This window comes from Heloderma suspectum, chromosome 2 (genome assembly GCF_057233095.1).
Source record: "Heloderma suspectum isolate Gila_16-S chromosome 2, 16-S_ref, whole genome shotgun sequence".
In the NCBI taxonomy this organism is placed as follows: domain Eukaryota; kingdom Metazoa; phylum Chordata; class Lepidosauria; order Squamata; family Helodermatidae; genus Heloderma; species Heloderma suspectum.
Genome location: NC_139459.1, coordinates 344,210,610 through 344,230,213, shown reverse-complemented (window position 1 = coordinate 344,230,213; position 19,604 = coordinate 344,210,610). Strand labels below are relative to the sequence as shown.

At 44.0% G+C, this 19,604-nt stretch overlaps 1 protein-coding gene across 2 annotated transcripts; it reads right to left on the bottom strand.

Annotated features, from left to right (window-relative positions):
- Positions 1-1,643: 1,643 nt before the first annotated feature.
- Positions 1,644-18,313, bottom strand: LOC146355311 (killer cell lectin-like receptor subfamily B member 1B allele C). Of its 2 annotated transcripts, none has more exons than XM_084830440.1 (6): positions 14,551-18,313; positions 9,384-9,485; positions 7,465-7,614; positions 5,562-5,716; positions 5,223-5,335; positions 1,644-3,923 (listed from the first exon to the last, which is right to left on the bottom strand). In XM_084830440.1, the coding sequence occupies exons 1-6, from the start codon at positions 14,630-14,632 to the stop codon at positions 3,785-3,787; spliced, it is 741 nt and encodes a 246-aa protein (XP_084686566.1). In that variant the 5' UTR covers positions 14,633-18,313; the 3' UTR covers positions 1,644-3,784. The 2 variants fall into 2 exon arrangements, with proteins under 2 accessions (XP_084686566.1, XP_084686565.1); XM_084830439.1 differs by having other exon boundaries at positions 16,892-18,313.
- Positions 18,314-19,604: the final 1,291 nt, after the last annotated feature.

Sequence of the window (19,604 nt, the reverse complement as noted above, 5' to 3'; positions counted from 1 at the left end):
GGGGGTGATATTACAGTCCTTCCAGACTGAGGACTCCTAGTACTGTTCCATCATTGCTCTTCTGCTGTTAGTTACATGTGGAATCCCCACTGACTGTCCACACTTCAGTGGCTCTCCTGTTCCACTTGTGTGCGCATCTCACGATGTCGCCAAGGGAGCAGGGTTATCCCTTCCCCTTTCCCAGCTCCTCATGGCCACAACATACCACTTCTAACGTTTTGAAGCAGGCGCTTCTCCGCACTGCTCTAGCGCCATGTGGGGTGTATTTTTAAAAAGAGTGCCTGAAACACCGGCATGTGGATTACAGTCTTGCTTCTGAAAGTAATGATGGGTTATGATGGGGCTGTAAATCCTGACTGTGAAGGGAAGAAAGGGGCTGCCTAGCTGTCAGCAGTCTAAGGTTGCTTGGGCTGAACACCAGCCCAGCAAGGTAGGCTGCCACCATCCTTTACATCTGCCTCAGTCTGAGCCAGGGGACTCTCAGACAAGACAGGACATGCTTGAGGCTTAGGCTGTCTTTGCATGAGGCATTTGTAGTGCACTCACCATCATCATCCAGGACCCCTCCTGTGCTATCCCCAGCAAAAAGTGTAGTTTAAAAAACAGTTTAAGGATGTAATCCTATGGCCGCTAGACAGCACCTAGATGGCCATAGGACTGGTTGGTTTCCGGGAACCGTCTCCCTGCCCCCGCAGCCTCATGGGAGGCACAGATCGTCCCCATGCTCCGTGCTTGTAAGAGCAGCATGGAGCAGGGCAGAAGGGGGCGTTCCTGTGGGTGGGGAGGGCAGAAATGCCGGTACAACACTTCCTAGGTGTCGTCTGGCCTCGCCTCCCCCCTCGCTCCGACGTCCCATGGCTAGACAGCTGAAATCGGCCATCTGGCCGCAAATGCAGGGTAGGTGGAGCGTGGAGGAGCGGATCCCCTCTGCACTCCTCCCGCCGTGCGTTGGATAGGCAGTCACCTCTGAGTTCGGAGGCAGCCGCCTATCCACATAAGATTGCTCCCTTAATGAGGTATTTAAAATTACAACGAGGTGCACCGCTATTTTTCACCCGCTAGCTGGTGCTGCTTTTTATCGAAAGTTATATGGGCTGGTGAGAAAAGACACTTGGACGCGTTCCTCGTCTAATGAGCCCATTTTCACCGCACCGTGGAAATGGAAGAAAATGCTCCAGGGGGCTCCCAGATTTTCCTTTAATGTAGAGACGTCCTTAGGAAATAGGCGTTCAAATGGCCACACCCTATTCCCAAGCCTCAAGCTTGAAACTTTAAACAGTAGCAATTAAACAGGCAGAAGGCTCTGGATTTAGTACCAAGGCTTGCATGGAAGGAAGCACACACCGCTCTGGAGGTAGGTGTTAAGTTTATTTACGAAGGGGAAAAGGGCATAAAAAGGCTTACAAGAACCAGAGTACATTTGGAAACATTCAGCGTAAAAGCAACAAAGCTTACCTAAACCTGCCTGTATGTACCTAAGCGCAGAACTTCAAATAGGTCAGGACCAAACAGATATACGTGGAGTCCAAAGCAAATGAGAAAACGATGTCCAAGGGCTGCTATCACCCCCCCCCCCCCGATTTTATGCTTACACCGCTGGCAACTCCAAGGTGTTCCCTGTTAGCCAAGACTCCAGGATCTTAATAGTTTAAAAGAAGAAAATATTTCCTAAAAATTTTTTGTTATGAAAGATTCCCAGAAGCCCAACAATCCTATGGCCCTCTAGACTGTGTCTAGTGGCAATAGGATTGCTCTCTTAGGGCACAATCCTATGCAAGTTTGGACAGAAAAAAGTCCTCCAACTCCCAGCATCCCTCCAGCCAGTCATGCTGACTGGGGCATGCTGGGAACTGTAGGATATTTTTCTGTCTAACCATGCATAGGGGTGCGCTCTCAATCATCTAAAAGGAGCGTACCAAGTTTCTTACCCAGCTCTGAACACACTATTCAGCCAACAGGACTGGTCAGCTTCTAGATGGTAAAGAAACTGATATGCCCACAATATCAGAACATATTTATACACTTTCAACGATATTACTTCATTGTTAATAATCCTCTACTTTCCCATACATTCGGGTTCACAAGACCTCAAAAATTCCTGAGAGATTGAAACACACAAAAAGAGGGTTAAACATATATCCTTCTGGCTAGATGAGATTTATTTTGAATCCTATATTTGAGCAAATTTGATATGTACACCTAAGTATGTAAACTTTTCTAGACATCTCTGTATCAAGTTTTACAGTGTTTATACCTTATGTTGTTGTTCAGTCGTTCAGTCGTGTCCAACTCTTTGTGACCCCATGGACCATAGCATGCCAGGCCTTCCTGTCCTCCGCTCTCTCCCGGAGTGTGCTCAAGTTCATATTCATTGCATCGGTGATGCTGTCTAGCCATCTCATCCTCTGCTGTCCCTTATACATTATACATTGCCCATTAATGATAAACAAAAAACTCTTAAGTATTGTGAAGGTAGGCCTGACTAGGCCTTGTAAGTAGTTTGCTGTGCCTGATGGGATTGTGTGTGTGTGTGTGTGTGACCATGAGAAGGTAATTGTAACTTGCTAATAAGCAAGAAATTCCTATCCACCAAAGTAACTCATCCCTAAAGATAAGAAGGCCGCTGTGCTGATAAGACAGTGCTGAGCATAATTGGTTTCTGAGCATGCGTACTGTGTTTTTCTTTGTTCTCCAACTTTCAGTCTGTATAAATGCATCCTGTTTTCTTTTGGGGAGAGACACAGTTTTGTCTGTTTCTCCCATGGCCGTGATGTGCTTTAATAATGATGTTTTACAATCCATCACTCTTTGACCCTAATTTCACTGCTATTTCCTCAAACATCCCTTTTGATCTTGAGCAATGGACTTTAGCTCCACATTCTCTCTTTATCCAGCCCACCTTACTAATTAGTTTTTGATATCGGTTACCCAGAATTCATTGTGACCCTACTTCATCTCTTTTTGTGTCTCCTCTTTAATACAGCCATCTTGTTTTACTTATTTACACCTCCAAATTCATAATTACGTATCGTTAAGCATTTTCAGTTGCTCTTCCTTTGGCATTTCATAACCAGACATTTTATATTGTTTTGAGAGAAGGGGGTTAGCAGTTGCTCAGTTGCCTTCCTAGTGAGTCTGATGAAGCTAAAACAGTTCTTTAAATCCGCAGCATGCTGTTGCTTTAAAATATGTAAATGGGCACTTCTCATGAGGGCAGGTGTTAATGTCATGGTTCAGACATTCTGTCAGGGGTGGCACTGAACTACTGTGGTGGAGGAGGAATGCCAGCCTCTCCCTTTCCTCATACAGAGAGCCTCCAACATGAACAGTGCCCTCCTGCAAAGGCGCAAGTAGTGTGATCCTTCCTCCCTGTTAGAGAGGAAGAAATAATGCAAACCAGCCCTCTGATGACCAGATGGAGGAATTTCATATGGTGTACATATGGAGGGTTGGGTTACACCGGAGGTTTTCTGCATGGTGCCCTCTGCTGGCGCAAAAAAGATGGTGGCCCTAAGCCGCTAGGTCAAGATGTAGAGTCATTCAAAGGGAAACATTATGGGAGAACGTGGCGGTCCACTGGGTCACCAAGAGCTGCCAGTTGCACTGCTGGCCAAACTATATATTTTACAAGGAAAGGAACTGGGGGAAAGCCATAAGAAAGTGTTGCTTGGTCCCAGAAAGCCCCCATACCCTCATCTGAAGAAGAACTGGTTTTCTTTTTACTGCACCCCCCACCGCCCGCACAATGAACTTTGGAGAAAAACTTCCAACACAGAACTTTGGTTCAGTCCCAATTACTACTTATATCAAGGGCTTCTGTCTGACAGACCCACATGGCGACAGTACTGCAGGCTCCAGTAATAGCTTTGTGCCCATTCAGCATCCCACAGCTGTTTGCTTCGACAGGGCCCAGTTCTTGCAATCTGCAGAATAAAAGGGAAGATCGCTGGCATTTATCAAAGGGTGGCACAGGTCCTTCTGCTGTCATGCCCTCCTCTTTATAGGCCTTCAGCCTTGTACCCTTATGCTTTCCTATTCTACATAAGCAGCCTTTCAACATACAAGAGCGGAAGTTCTCGCATTTTATTTGTAAGCCTCTAATGCTGAGGAAAAGCTGAATGGCCTTCCTTGGGGTAATTTAAGGGCTTTTCCACAGCATTAAAGAAATGCAGAAGACCACTCTTCACTTCCGATTTACTTCAACATTCTTGCATAACTTTTTCGTTATGAGATGGCCCCCAAGTTTATAATTCTGGGTGGCTTCCAGATCCATACCAATGGACCTGGGGTGCTTGAAGATGAGGCGTTTATTGTGCAATTGCACTGTCTCATTCACAGAATTTTATTGGGGTCCAGTTGCCATTGTCTTCCCTTTGTAGCCCCCAGGCTCTGCCACTATTTCTTCAATTTTTTTGATATCAGAAACCATCTCTTAAAGCAAAAAAAGATGGAATAGCTGCACAATGGAGGTGGAGTATTCAGACAGCTCTCTGCAACATATTTGTAAAGGACATTGCTCAAATCCATTCTGGCTCAAACCTCACATTAGATTGGGTCCTTGTGTGGGAGGTGAGCTTGGCTTCCATTTAGCCACTTTTGTTGCATGAGTTTCAGGGTCATAAGAATAGAAGAAGAAGAAGAAGAAGAAGAAGAAGAAGAAGAAGAAGAAGAAGAAGAAGAAGAAAAGATCCAAATGTCCATCTAGTCCACACAGTGGCCAATCAGCTGCCCATGAGAAACCCACATATAGGGCATTTGTGCAAAAATACCCTCCACTCATGCTCCCCAGAAACTGGTGTAGATAAGCATCATGCCTCTGATGGTGGAGGCAGCATATAGCCAGCCTTCAGGACTAGTAGCCATTGATGGCCTTCTCCTCCATGAGTTTGTCTAATCCTCTTTTATAAGCCATCCAAATTCATGGCCATCGCTACATCTTGTGGAAGCAAATTCCATAGTTCAACTATGCAGTGTGTGAAGAAGTCCTTCCCTTTATGTATCCTGAATCTCCCGCCAATCAGGTTCATGTAATGACCCCGGGTTCTAGTATTATGAAAGAGGGAGACAAATGTCTCCTTCTCGACTTTCTCCACACCATGCATAATTGTGTACACCTCTATCATGTCTCCCCTCACTCGCCTCTTCTCGAAGCTAAACAGTCCGAGATGTTGTAACCTTTCTTCATGGGATTTCAATCTTGAATAGTAGGAAGAAATACTCACCGCTTTTCATCTAGTGAGGAGCCATCCACCCAGATCCATTTTCTCTCAGGGAATGTGGCTGTCAGTCCAATCCACAGCAACTGTGTCTCTTCAGTAATACTCTGGATAAAAGTCTGTTGGCAGCACAATCGGCCTCATTATGCTGTATTAAAGTTGTTGTTTTTAAAGGATGGCAACAATGAAGACAGAACATAATCTATTTAAGTGTCTGTTGCCAGACTGCCACACTATTTCCTGTTTTCATTGTTTCATGGGCTCGAGTGGTAATGATACTAACCCAAAGTAGATGCAGTCAATTAACAGCCTCATACAGAAACGCCCTTAGCCTAGTAGACTTACCACTTCTTCCTGTTTCTGTATCACCAGCATTTGAGAGTCTCTTGCATTGCAGTCTTCCTGACTCTTCCTCCAGGTTCCTTGTTCTTTAGAGATCCAGTAGCACTTGGTCTCATGACGGAACCAATTTTCAGGGCAGAGTTTGCACCTGAAGCTCTCTGAAAAGAAATGTATGGAAATTTAGATTCCTGCTTTAATCAACGCTAAATAGGACAATTTTTTCACGGCACACACACGTTTTAAGGCTGTACGTTGGTCATTCACACTTCAAGCATTTCCCACAGAAATGTAACATTGGGGTACTTGCAGCCATCGTATCTGGACCCACACCATCAATCATTATGAACCAAAACTGAGGCCAAACTAGACATGATATCAGAGATCAAAGATCAGATCTCCTGATACATTTTTTTTCTTTACTTAAAAGCAGCTGTGGAGGAAGCAAATTAGACAAGGGAAGGTTAACAGTTTCCCCCATGCCAGTTCTCCAGTTAAATTACACGGCCCCCTTCCACTATCACAGATGGAATTAGCCACGGAGAGAACCAAGACAGATACAATACAGGCATCTATCATTTTTCTCTGCTGTGGCTAATAGCAGCTTAGGGGTGGGGTTGCGGGGTGGGGAAGTGAATTTAAATCAGGAAAGCAGAGTGCAGGGAAGGGTTAACTCCCCTCCCACAGCTATATAGCCTCAAACCAAATTAGTTCCCCACCAATTATCCAAATTAATCCCTCCCCCAACATGGCCACTTTTAAGCAAAGAAGACGATGCTCGGAAATATGAATGTCCATCGCTGGAAAATCCAGTTCTTTTTTTACTTGACAGAGTTCCAAGGTGTGTGTACAACTCAATTTGTATTTGTGAGCTGAGCTGTGGGCTTCTCCCTGAACTCTGTGAACTTTTTTCACACATTTTTTCCCTGTAAGTTCTGCAATTTGCACATATTGCTCAGCAATTTGCGCAAATGACAGATGAATTACAGAACCTGAGGAAAAAATGCAAACTGGCCCGATTTGCTGCAGACCAACCCTAACCCTAACCAGAATGAAGTCTAGGGGGCTGAACCTAGGAAAACCCATTGAATTCCATCCCCAAACGGATTTCTTTGACATTCCTACTCAGAGATCTAATCATCGATTTCCCATGTCACATGTTGTCTGGCCCTTGGAGAGACTCCTGAAGGCCTGACTTTGAATACCTCCCAGAGTTGCACAAGTCCTTTTTCTTTGGGCTTGTATGTGTCTAGAGTTGATGAGGTAGAAGGGTTTTATGATTCATTATATTTTGATTTTTTTTGTAACAAACTACATAATTAGAGAAGGAGAGGATCTAGGTTGTAATGATATCATAAATCAATAAAACTCAGATAAGCAACGCTGGCATTGTATTGTTTAGATTATGGGTTTGTGATCATGTTTTCCACAACTATGAGGTCTAGCTATGCCTTTCAGTTAAATCTCAAATCCTCACCATTTCTACATGCAATATAGCCAAGGGTGGCCCTACCACTAGGCAGAGTGAGGCGACTGCCTCAGGCAGCAGATGGTGCAGGGAGGGCAACAGCGACCAACCCTGGCTGTTCTTCCTGGATTCCCCAGCTGTTTCCCTCTGTTGGAAGACAGAGTTGTGTATTCTACACAACCTGTCCTGGGCCCCCAAACCAGCTTGCTGGCTCAGATGCAGTGAAGGACGCTATCCTATCATCAGTGTTAAAGTAAGATTCAGCCACCAGTCAAGTCAGCTTCTGTATATGGAATAGGTAGAGGGCACCATTTTGTCCTTGGTCTCAGGCAGCAAAATGTCTTAGGACAGCCCTGGATATAGCCCATGTGAAACACAGAGGAATTCATACGATGTGTGCCATTCACTCCCTTTGTCCGTGTCCGAACATAATAACATTACCTGTTAAGCTTATGTGAAGTGGCTTACACAAAAACTGCCGTAAGCGAGCAATGGCATTCTCCAGGCTGGACTTATTTTCTGTGTCATTGGTGACTTCTTGAGAGACAAAAGATTTCTCTAGAGCATCCATATATTGCCTTGTCTGAAAAGCTAGAAATAACAAAATACTTTTAGGAGATTAGTAAATTAAGAAAATGAAGGTGTCATATCTACCAACATTTCTTAGATGAAAATAAAAGAACACTACCTCCCCCTACATTATTACACATGGTCAACATCTCCTCTCTCTGCTGCTGTATGTGGTTTTGGTGAACTGACCATAACTGTAACCTGTATGGTTAGGGGCTTAAGAATGTTTAATAAATAAATGGGTAATTTCCCAGTGGATAAATCTGAACTTACTAGATAATAGGTGCAGCTGAAATACATTCAGCAACATTTACTTGTCTGGGCAATTTACACGGAGATTAAAGTAGAGATGCTGTGCACCAGCATTTAGTGTTCAAACAACCAGGAAAGATCCAGCTTGGCCACAGCCTAGATCTGGTCAAATTATTCAAAAGTAAAGACGGTGTTTTTTTTCCTTTGGTTAAGGTATTCTAGAAAAACATTGGTTTGGATCCTGATTTAGTTATATTTAGGGGAGACCCAGTGCAGTCAATGGGATAGCAACCACTACCAAAAAGGTCCTGTCTCACATCCCCACCAGTTGCACTTCAGGTGATGGTGGAAGACAGAGCAGGGCCTCATCAGGAAAGTGAAGTATACAGGCAGGTTCCTATGAAGGTAAATCCTTTAGATATCCAGGTCCCAAACTGTCTAGGGATTTAAAGGACAAGCCAGCGCTTTTAAATGGGTCTGGAGACAGATCAGAAGTCAACATTGTTTGTATAGTATCAGCGTTGTATGATCAAAATAAATTGGGCTCCCAACAGCAGTGTAGTGGTTGCATTTTGCACCAAATTAAGTTCCTAGACACTTTTCAAAGGCTGCCCCATGTAGCGCATCATGTTATAGTAGTCCAATTTGGGTGCAACCAGGGCAAGATTTGCCTTCTCCAGGAGGGGACACAGGTGGTGCATCAGCCAAAGTTGTGCAAATACATTTTTGGCCATGACCACTACCTGTCCACCAAGAAGCACTCCCAAGCTACAAGCATGACCCTGAAGGGGAAGTGCAACCCCCTCCAGAACAAGTGGAGCATCTATTCCCAAATGGGCTGCTGCTCCTCCAACCAACAGAACTTCCAACTTGCCTGGATTAAATTTTAGGTTGTCTGCCCACATTCAGTCTTTCACTGATTTCAAAACAACGGCTCAGGTTCTCTACATCCTCTCTGGAATCATATGGAGAACATAAGAGACACAGATGGGTATCATCAGTACTCCAAATCTCCAGACCACAGTTCCTTGTAGATATTAGATGATGTACGTAGATGTCAAACAACATAAGGGACAAAGTGGCCAAAGACCAGGTGGACAATCACCTGTTCCTGGTGCTGCCTTCTAAGACAGCCTTCCCCAACCTGGTGCCCTTCAGATGTGTTGGACTGCAGCACCCATGATTCCTGGCCAGCCATGCCAGTGGGAATGATGGGAATTGCTGTCCATCACATCTGGAGGGCACTGAGTTTGAGAAGGCTGTTCTGTGACCTACCCTGCAGGAATTAGCAGAGCCACTATAACAGAATAGGAGGGGGAGGCCTATTGCCTTAATGCTCTACTTGTGGGCTTCCCACAAATATCTGACGACCTCCTATCGGAAATATGATGCTGGGCTACATGATCCTTTGCTCTTACTCTGCAAAGTTCCTCTTATCTTCTCATATTATAAAGCTCTTTAATGCATCTATTGGCATTCTCAAACTATTACTTTCCTAACACAAACTGTACAGTCTACAGCCTAGAGTAGCTACTCACCGCAAATACGCAGAGCAATTGCAGATCCTACAATGAGAAGGATCACAGCACATCCAGCCCCAGCAACAATCTGATGCCAACGGCGATGTCTCGGTAGGGTTTCTACAAGAGCCAGTATTTGGAGAAAGATTTTCAGTCTCTCATTTTATGTTAAATAATAATGCAAGCCTACTTTGTAATGATGATCCTGAATTATGTATGCCATGGGACGTCAATAGCTTTCATAGTTTCATTGAATTAACAGGAGTGAAGATCATCTAGTCCAGAGGTAGGGAACATGTGGACCTCCAGATGTTGTTGGAGTCCAGGTGCCATTAGTCCCACCAGCAGGGCTAATGGTCAGGGATGATGGAGTTGGATTTCAACGCTATCTGGAGCACTACGGGAGCGGAATCCAATGGGGTGCTGATTCTCTTATGCCCCACCAATTCCGTTGCAGCAGTGGCTCCTGCTGCTTGTGTAACGGCAACTCAGCACTTCCAGGGCAACCCAAATTGAGTGGAAATGCTTGTTTCTGGAAGGAGGCAGGTCAGCAGCGCTTGCATAACACACCTCCACCAACCTGCCTCCTACCAAAACAAGCACTTCTGCTCGCTTTGGGGCTTCCCCTAGGAAGTGCCGAGTCTCCCTCGCGCGGGTCCTGCTTGCACAGTAGAATTGGCAGGATCCAGCGCTTGCAGAAGAGAATTGGCAGGATGGAAAGGAATCGACGGGGGCGTAAGCACCCTGTTGGATTCTGCCCCAGGTTCTAATCCTTTATCTAGTCCGATAACCATGACAGGATCCATCAGCCATCCCACGGATCACCCCATGCAATGCAGCCCATGTATGCCACAGGCAAAGAGCAGATGCACTGCAGAATGGTAGCCACAACACAAACAACGACAGATGGCTTGAGCAAGAAAGCCACTTCACCAGGGAACGGCAAGGGATGGGGGTAGGGGAATCACTCAACATGACCAGAGGACAAATTCCTCTGCTCCCAACTGTGGCAATCAGCCATACCAAGAAAAAATGGCTCCATGGAAACTCCAGTGAGGGTTTTTAAGAAGTGTGTGTTGGGGGGAGGGAGCATGGTAGTGGTAGTAGTGCACACTGGTAACGCAGCCAGTTTTCATGAACATTTCTGCAGCTTTTGGTGAAATCTTCTCAACCTAGCTTGAATTCGAACGTGGCAGTTGATTGTAGAAGTGGAGTCACCAGGAACTCGCTTCATACAGCTCAGCCTATGGACTTCATTGTTGCAGGATGTTGAGATGGTGGCTGTCCTTCGTGGATGGTTAGTGCCCCACTTTTGTCAAATCCCTTGAATTACAGCTGAAAGTCCTGACTTCGCTCCCATCTGGGTGTGTTTCCTTTCAACTTCAGTGTGGTGGTGTACAGAGGCCAAATGCCAAAGCAGTTATCCTTCTTCCAATATTTCTGGCCCTGACTGTAATAAGGTAGCACTTTTGTAAAGTGCTCATAGCATGATATATTTTGTATTTATCCTTCACATTTATCTCACAACCTTTTGTCCAAGAAGCTCCAGAAGACTTCTTGACCACAACCCCAAAAGACATCCTTATACTACCAATGAGGGAATAAGACTACAATGATTACTAAGATTATTTACAAGACCAGATTTTTTGGACTGACAGTGAATCAGGCATTTCCAGCTCATCGTTTATAATCTGCACCACCACCCCACCACCCATGTAGATCATCCTCCCTAGGGTTATCAGAAAAATTTGCAATGGATACAAATGAGTTTGGATTTCTATGAATCTAACTTATGGATTCTACAGTGGACCAGCTTTTCTTGAGTCACATGGATTCTGGGGGCCTGTGGATGTTTTTTGCTTTGGGGGGATTTGTGGAAATTCACACTTGTGCCTTAGTGCACACTTGCACTAATGTACATTTACACTAATGTGCACGTGCACTAATGTGCATTAGTGCTCATGCGCTCTTCTGCAAGTGGACCAAAATTTTTAGAGGCAATGTTCTCCCCTGACTAGTACTCCACTGCAGTGGTTCAGAGGGATATTGCAATCATATTATGTTTCTGAGCCTCTGTGAATCCTCAGAGAGGAGGGAGACACTGACAGGAGGCTGGACACTAAACTATTTAGGTAGGTCAGATTTGTATGTTCATTCTTTTTGTGGGTTTTGTTTTTAATTCAGCCCCATTTTAATGCATTTGTTTTTATTTGATGCATTCATATCCTCCTTACCTTCCAAGGAGGTCAAGGTGGTGGACATGATTCTCCCCACCCACCCCCATGGGAGATAGCCTGGGAGCGATTCGCCCATGCTCATACAGTCAGCTTTGTGGCTGTTTGGTGATTGGATCATGGGTCTCCCCAGGCCTGGTCCAATACTCTAACCACGAAAACATAAGAACATAAGAAGAGCTGTGCTGGATCAGACCAAAGGCCTATCTAGTCCAACATTCTGTTCCAACAGTGGCCAACCAGATGCCCCTGGGAAACCCACAAGTGAGAGCAATAGGACTCTCTTGCTCCTGTTCCCTAGCAACTATTGAGAGGCACACTGCCACTGCTATCAGAGGGAACATATAGCCATCATGACTAGTAGCCACTGATTGCTGTATCCTCCATAAATTTGTCTAATCTAAAGCCATCCAAGTTGGTGACCATCACTACATTTTCTGGCAGTGAGTTCTATAGTGAATTCTATGCAGTGAGTGAAGTAGTGCTTCCTTTTATCTGTCCCGAATCTCCCTCCAATCAGCTTCATGGGATGACCCCAGGTTCTAGTATTATGAAAGAGGAAGAAAAACTTCTCCCTATCCACTTTCTCCACACCATACATAATTTTATGCACCTCTATCATGTCTCCCTTCACTCGTCCATCCTCCCCCCCCCCCAAACTAAACAGTCCCAGATATTGTGGCCTTTCCTCCTAGGGGAGATGCTCCAGTCCCTTGATCATTTTGGTTGCCCTTTTCCACACCTTTTCCAGCTCTACCATTTTTGAGATCTGGTGACTAAAATTGTGTAACTCTGGTACTAAAAGGGTTAAATGTTGCTAATAAAAGACTGAAGATGGCTAACTTGATCTGGAATGGATGAATGACCTGAATGAGGGTTTTGGGGAGACCTACAAGAAGAGCCTCTAAAAGCCCTCAGATTCATATTTAAGAATCAGACTTATATTCCAGACTTTTGACCCCAGGCGAGAAGCCCTTGAAGTTTTGATTCTATGCTAAATTGATGTTATGTCACTAAGACTCTAAGATTTTGCAGGACTGGCTTCGAAAAAAAGGGGGGGAAATGCAGCTATCTTTACGAATGTCTTCACAGAACTTGTTCAAGGCCATGGTGCACCAGCAGAGTGTATGAGCGAAATGAACAGAAGAACTGAGCATGCTCAGATGCCCACTATGAGGAGGAAAAGTACTGTTTTGACACCTTGTGGTGTATACTTGCTGATAAGAGAATATCCTTACTCAGTGCTAGTTGGGCAGGGGAAGCTGTACCCTGAGCACAAGCGACAATTGGGAGGAGGTGTTCGGGCGGATATGACCAAATATGACCGAATATGACCATGAGCTCAAAGAAGATGTACCAGGGAGAAATATGTCAGTCAAGATACTATGCCCAGATGACAGACTTTTGGCCACGTTTTAGGACACTTCAAAGCCACCCATTTGTAGTAGTGCCAGAGATGTTCCCCAAAGACATGAGATTGTGGGGGATAGATAAGACACTTTACTTCTGATTGGTGAGTGGGTAGTCTAACCACACACACACACCCAGTTTTGATTGGAAGACGGTTGTCTCATTACTCACTGGGGCCTCCACCTTTGACCAGAGCAAGTATTTAAAACCATAGGTAGCGGGAGTTCATTGCTGTTGCTGCTGCTGCTGTTTCTGCTTCACTTTGCTGTTTCTGCCTCACCACCAGACCCAAGAATTTGGGTAACTATGGGCCTCCTTAGACTCTTAGACTTTGGAACTTAGAATATTTTCTGAAGTTAGGATTTTGAGTATTTTCTGAAAATTAGAACTTAGAATTATTTCTGAGTTTGGGACTTGTGAGTTATTTCTGAAGATGGGACTTAGAATTATGTCCAAGTTTTCCTTTCACTCTAACTTCTACCTTTATTCTTCACATGCCTAGATGAATTTAGTAATGCTTTAGCATAGTTTTTATAATTCAAGTAAGCTGCAGGAGAAAGTAACAGAGAGTTAAAAATTATATTTTAGTTTAGTTTTAGTTTAGCTTTAAACCGCAAGTAGTAAACAAGAGAAGGTAGGAAGGAGGAGTCATAACAATGTTAGAAGCTCAAGCCATTATCTTATTAGCTAAATCCATAATACCAGCTTTAGCAGTTGCAATTATTTTAATTAATCTCCTATTTTTGTTGCATTTTATTTTCCTGTAATCACAGAGGTTTCTAATGCTCATATAACCACCACGCCAGCACTTTCTTTTAATTTTGAAAATTTTCTAAAATAAATAGATATCAATTTACAATTTTGCCTGTAGTGATGTTTGTCTGCTTGGATTAGCTTGGTTACCCACCGAGGTGCTTCGGACCCATATGGTGCAGGTTCTGAGGTTAAACAGGACCAAATTTACAAATTGTACACAGCATTCCAAGTGTGGTTGTACCATAGATTTGTATAAGGGCATTATGAAGCTGGCAGTTTAATTTTCAGTGCCTTCCCTAATTATCCCCAACATGGAATTTTCATAGCAGTTACACACTGGGCCAGCATTTTCACCGAGCTGTCCACCACAACCCCAAGCTTGCTTTCTTGGTCAGTCACCACCAGCTCAGATCCCATCGGCATATTCATGAAATCAGGATTTTTTGCCCTAACGTGCATCACTTTACATTTGCTTACATTGAACCACATTTGGCATTTTAATGCCCATTCCTCCAGTTTGGAGAGATCCTTTTGGAGCTCTTTGCAATCCCTTTTGGCTTCGCTAAAATGAATGACCAAATCCAGGTAAGCAGAATTGTTTCCCCTTCTTGTACACACGGCAACCATAACAGCAAACTGGATGTTCAGGAAGGTAGACGCTGAGCATCTTCACTGCTGAAGACTTGGTGCATCACTTGTGTTCTGGAGATCTACAAAACGGTTGGAATAAACCAAGTACTAACAGCCTAGAAAACTGTGATTCAAATAAACAAGCTCTGATTTACCTGGTTCCTGAGACCTGGGATTCTCCCTTTGCTCTTTTCTTGGCTGCATGTTAAGTGCCATGTAGCCTTCCTCATCCTCCATTTGTGAAGATACTCTTTGGTGTTCCTTTAGAAGGCAAAAGATATTGACAGAGAGGCAGGGTGCTTCTCTGAGCTTCAAGCTCAGCTCTGCCTGAGAAGCAGCACTGACCACTTCTCGGAGAAAAGGAAGCGAAGCGCACAGGAAACGGGGCCTCTGACCTGACCACCTGTCAGCACCTTTGCTCTGTTTTTGATGACTGAACGCTGCCAATGGTGCTTGTTTCCAAAAATGGTGGTGAGGCAAGTTCACAGGGCACACATTCAAAGCCAAGCTCTTGTTATTTGCCCCAATCTCATTCTCTCAATTCTTTTCCACCAAGAAATTAGCCAAATAAATATGATAGCATCAAGCAATCACCGAAGAAAACATCTCAGTTCATCCACGCGAAGAATGCAAGGTAAAAGTGCGTTTCTTAATCTGTTCCATGCTGGAGCCAAGATTAAACGATCTAATGGTGAAACTGCATGTTAAAGGGGGAAATACAGGATTCCTAACTCATCGTTTCCCTTGCAGTGCTAATGCAGAGGTAGAAGGGCATTTGCTGGGTAGGTGGAAGCAAGCTGCTTAACTCTTCACTGCCCACCAATTTAAATTACTTTCTTCTCCATCAAGTTTCTGAATACGCCCAGCTTTGTGGGGAGAATGGTAAACCCAGGAGGCATTTGCAGAAGAGAACTGGAAGCCACACCAAGAGTGGGTGAGTTGTTAATTCATTCAATGTATATATCCAACCTTCTAAGGAAGACCGCCCCCACCCCTGACAAGGCAGCTTATAACAATAGTTAAGAACGCATTAGAGTAGAAGAAATGTAAATATTAAAACACAGCAACAACGAAAATCACACCAGTAAAATCTTCAATACAAAGCAGAGTACAATTTACAACTCATTTATTTATTTATTTATTTATTTATTGAAGTATTTTTATGCTGTTCCTCAACCAAAAAGGCTCCCAGAGCTGCTTACATATAATCAGTTAAACAAGACAGCCCCTGCTCTCATATTTACAATCTAAAATGACACAACACACAAGAAAAAAGGAATGGGGAGGGAAGAGGGAAAAATTAATTATTTTAGCCAGGCTGGTGGAATGGCTCTGTTCTCCTTCTCATCTCCCTCAGGTCAGAATATAAAGAAGGGGGAATCCATTCCACAACTGAGGAGCCATCACTGAAAAGGCTGTGTCCTTGGTACCCACCAACCTGTCATCTCTTAATGGCAGATCTGAAAGTAGGGCCTCCAAGATTTATTCCAAGGCCCGGGCAGGTTCATACAGGTGGAAGCGGTCCTTCAGATAACCTAGGACCAATCCATTTAGGCCCTTTCAAGCCCTAAATTTTAGTTTTTGGCCTTTCAAGCCCTAAATGTTAGGGCTTTAACGCCCAAAACCAGCACTTCAACTTGAACCTAGAAACAAATAGGCAGCAGAGTAGGCGTAACTTGATCAGAAAGCCTGGTCCCCACAAACATAAACAGCAAGTACATCAATAAAACAGCGGCTGCTTTTAATCATCACTAGGAAATGCCTGAAGAGTCTTCAGCAAATGGCGAAAACACATTTCACGTCCAGTCTCAGTTGGCAGGGCATGCCATAGCCTGGGGCCTGACACACTAAAGGTCCTACTCCTGGTGGCCTCCAAGCAGATCTCTGACCCATGTGGGACCACCAAGGGTAGGCCTCTTCAGAAGACCTCAGTGATCGGGCAAGAGGATAAGGGAGAAGGTGTGTCCTCAAATACCCTGGTCCCAAAATGTTCAGGGCTTTATAGACTAGTACTCGGAACTTAAACCAGGCCCAGCAGCAGATAGGCAGCCAGTGAGGTGCTACATGTTGATATAGAGTGCCACCAGTAACAGCCAGGCAGCTGCATTCTGCACAAGCTGCAGCTTCCAGCACAGCCTCACAGGCAGCCTCATGAAAAGACCTAGGAGCTTGGGTACTGGTTAGCCAAGTTGCAACGGAGAAGGGGAAAACACTGTCCTAATCTATATGCTTCCTTCCTCAGCCGTCTCTGACCCTTGGTGCTTCCAAATACTAGTGGATTTTGAGTATCCAGAGACAATCTTTGTTCACCTGAGTTTTGGTGCTTTTATTGTGCAATTGTCCTTCCTCATTCCCAGAATTTTGCAGGGGGTCCAGATGCCATAATCATCTTCCCTTTGTAAACTTCCCATGCTTTCCTGTTGTGTCTTCCATCTTTTTTCTTACACACATAGCTACACAAAACAAGGAGGAAAAGATGGAATAGGTGCACAATACCTTTTGATTGGTAGCGCATGGAGCCCTCCATCTGGAAGCACCCTCTGTCTCCTCCCCAAGGCTTCTGGGTAGAGCTGCACAGCATGAGCATACGTCCTTCTGGGGTGAGTCAAGTGATGGCAGAGGAGGGTTGGTCAGAGAGGGAGAAAGATGACCCTAACCAATCTGCTCTCTTCCCTAGACATCCATGGATTTTGAGTATCCAGCTCAAATTGAAAGTGCTCTGGAAATTAGACATAAATCTTCAGATCCTGTACTGTCCAGATGTAAAAATGGAGAAGCAATAACCTTAGTAGTGGCACTAGGGTTGTGTTTGTCCCCCTGACTTGCACCATGGCAGTGGCAGATCTACCTTTACTCCCTCCTGAGCCCACAGACAGGCTTCAACTGTGGCCTTAAGAGTTCTGCATAATAAAGGCATTCAGAGTTTGTGGCATCATTGATAGAGGCGTGGTAAACAGTGAACTGAATGTAGTTCTTCAGCCCCAGAAAGGAAAACTAGTATGCTAGTTTCTCAGAAGAGGAAGGAAGTAAACATAAGAGTGGTTAAAGAAGGGGCAATTTGACAACAGAGGCGAAGGCTGGTAGCTTTTGATAATAAGAGTCATGTCTCCAAAACACCGAAAAGGAGAAATGATGCTTCTCAGCATGTTTAGAAGAACCATTCCAACCCTGATTATATTGGAAATAATCAGAAAAAGAGTTTCCTAACATTTTGCTTCTTTGTGTAGCCTTTTATTGCTTGAAACCCTTGATCACGTTTTCCAAGTGAAATCCCTAGTGGGCACAATCTACCAAAAGGTAGTGGGCACTGAAGCTCCAGAAATAAACAGAACTTGAGCAGAGAATACCTTCACTGGGCTGTACCCAATCCCTTGGATCCTAGTGACCAACATGAGGCTTCATCAACACTACTCTCAGCCTCAAAGAAAGAGCACAAGCACCTCTCAGCCCCACAGCTAAGCTGCATTGAAGTGCCTCTGCTTAGGAATTGAATTCTGAAGCCTCGATCGCCCAGTACAAGTTGCCTCTTAGTAGTGATGACAGTAGAATAAATGTCTTCCAGGAGCTGTTGGACTTTGTTTCTGTAAAAAAGAAAGGAAAAAGTGATGTACTTGGTTATCCCGACTGAAAATTCCTATGTAGGTAGAGGAAGCTACTGGAAATATGGATCAACTTCTGTACCAAGCATCTACAAGGTTGCACAATATGTAATGTACCTGTTAGTGATAACTTAGAAGGCGTTGGAGTGTTCTTCATAATCAGCAAGATTTGAACATATGGACAAAATCATATTCATGTTAATGTAGTACAGGCAGAGTGTCACTTCTTATTAAAGTTTCACATGCCTTGTGGTGACTACATAATCTAGAAGACTACATAACATTGATGAATATATTCTTCAAAAATATAAAATACTTATTTGAGATACATGTGTGTGTATGTATATACATTTTTAAAAATAAAGTACGTACCATGTTCCAAATTAATTGCACACACTATGTTCCATGAAATTTATGTGTAAAGTCTACACATACACACACAGAGAGAGATTTTATGGAACATAGTGTGTGCAACTACTTTGGAACGTGGTACATTAAAAAAAAAATCGGAACTAGTGGATATTGAAAAGGGGAGACATGATCCAGATCTCCCCACCTTCCATAGAATGGGAAGGCATGGAGCCCATGCTCAGAATGGAGGGAGAAGGTTGGGAACGAAAAGAGATCTCGTACATGGTAGAAAATGCACTCTCCCTCCCTACTGTCCAGAGATGGACACTCAAAACTGCATTTCAAATCCTGGTAGAAAGGAAGAAACTGATAGTGTGTGTGTGTGGGGGGGAAGCATTTGAAGCAGGGTGGTATAAGGGTTATACGCACACACTGCTGCCACCTCCCTACTCCTGACCTGACTTCCTGCCTTCAGAAGTAGTTTTCCTCTTCAAAAAGGGCTGCTGGCTTAGACGTTACCTGTTTTTTGCATATAATGTTTTGCAGTATGGCCCGCAGAAGTAAGAGAAGTTGCTGAGTAAGATTTCCATGGCGGACATAAGTGAAATGATTCAAAATCAGAGACATTATACACATCACTTCATTTGCATAATTAATATGCAAATTTCTTTGCACAAAATTTTGATTGCCCTGATCATTTTGTTGTTGTTGCAAACACGAGTAGACACAGTCCTTAAGATACAGACACCATTGAAGTGTGTTGCATCTTTAAAATAAACATAATGTGCTTTTCCAAATTAATACCCTGCCTGCTAATACAGCTGTAACGTGGTACACTCTTATCTGTCTCCTTTGAGGTGGCCTACCGTTGTCCTAGAGCGAAAGACATTCCTTACATTTTTCCCCTTCAGTTGCTGCATACCATTTCAGCCTCTACTTTGTCTCTGGAAGGACCTCATCTCTCTAAACTAGGCTTAACAGTAACCTAACTAGCATAGCACATTTTCTTTGTTTCAATGAATAATCCAATCATCAAGACAAGTAACAGTTATGGCAGGTTACATCAATGTTTATTTTTACTGGCTAGGCAAAATCCAGACCTCTATCCAGACTGTACTTTTGTTGTGAGAATACTGAGCACTGAGCATGCTATAGTTGTTATCCACTTGTCGTTTGGCCAGGTTCCCATTTTCATGGCTTAATACGGGCGCAATCCTTGGGTTGTGCGCTCCATGACTGTAAGCCCCCGAACTCAGAGG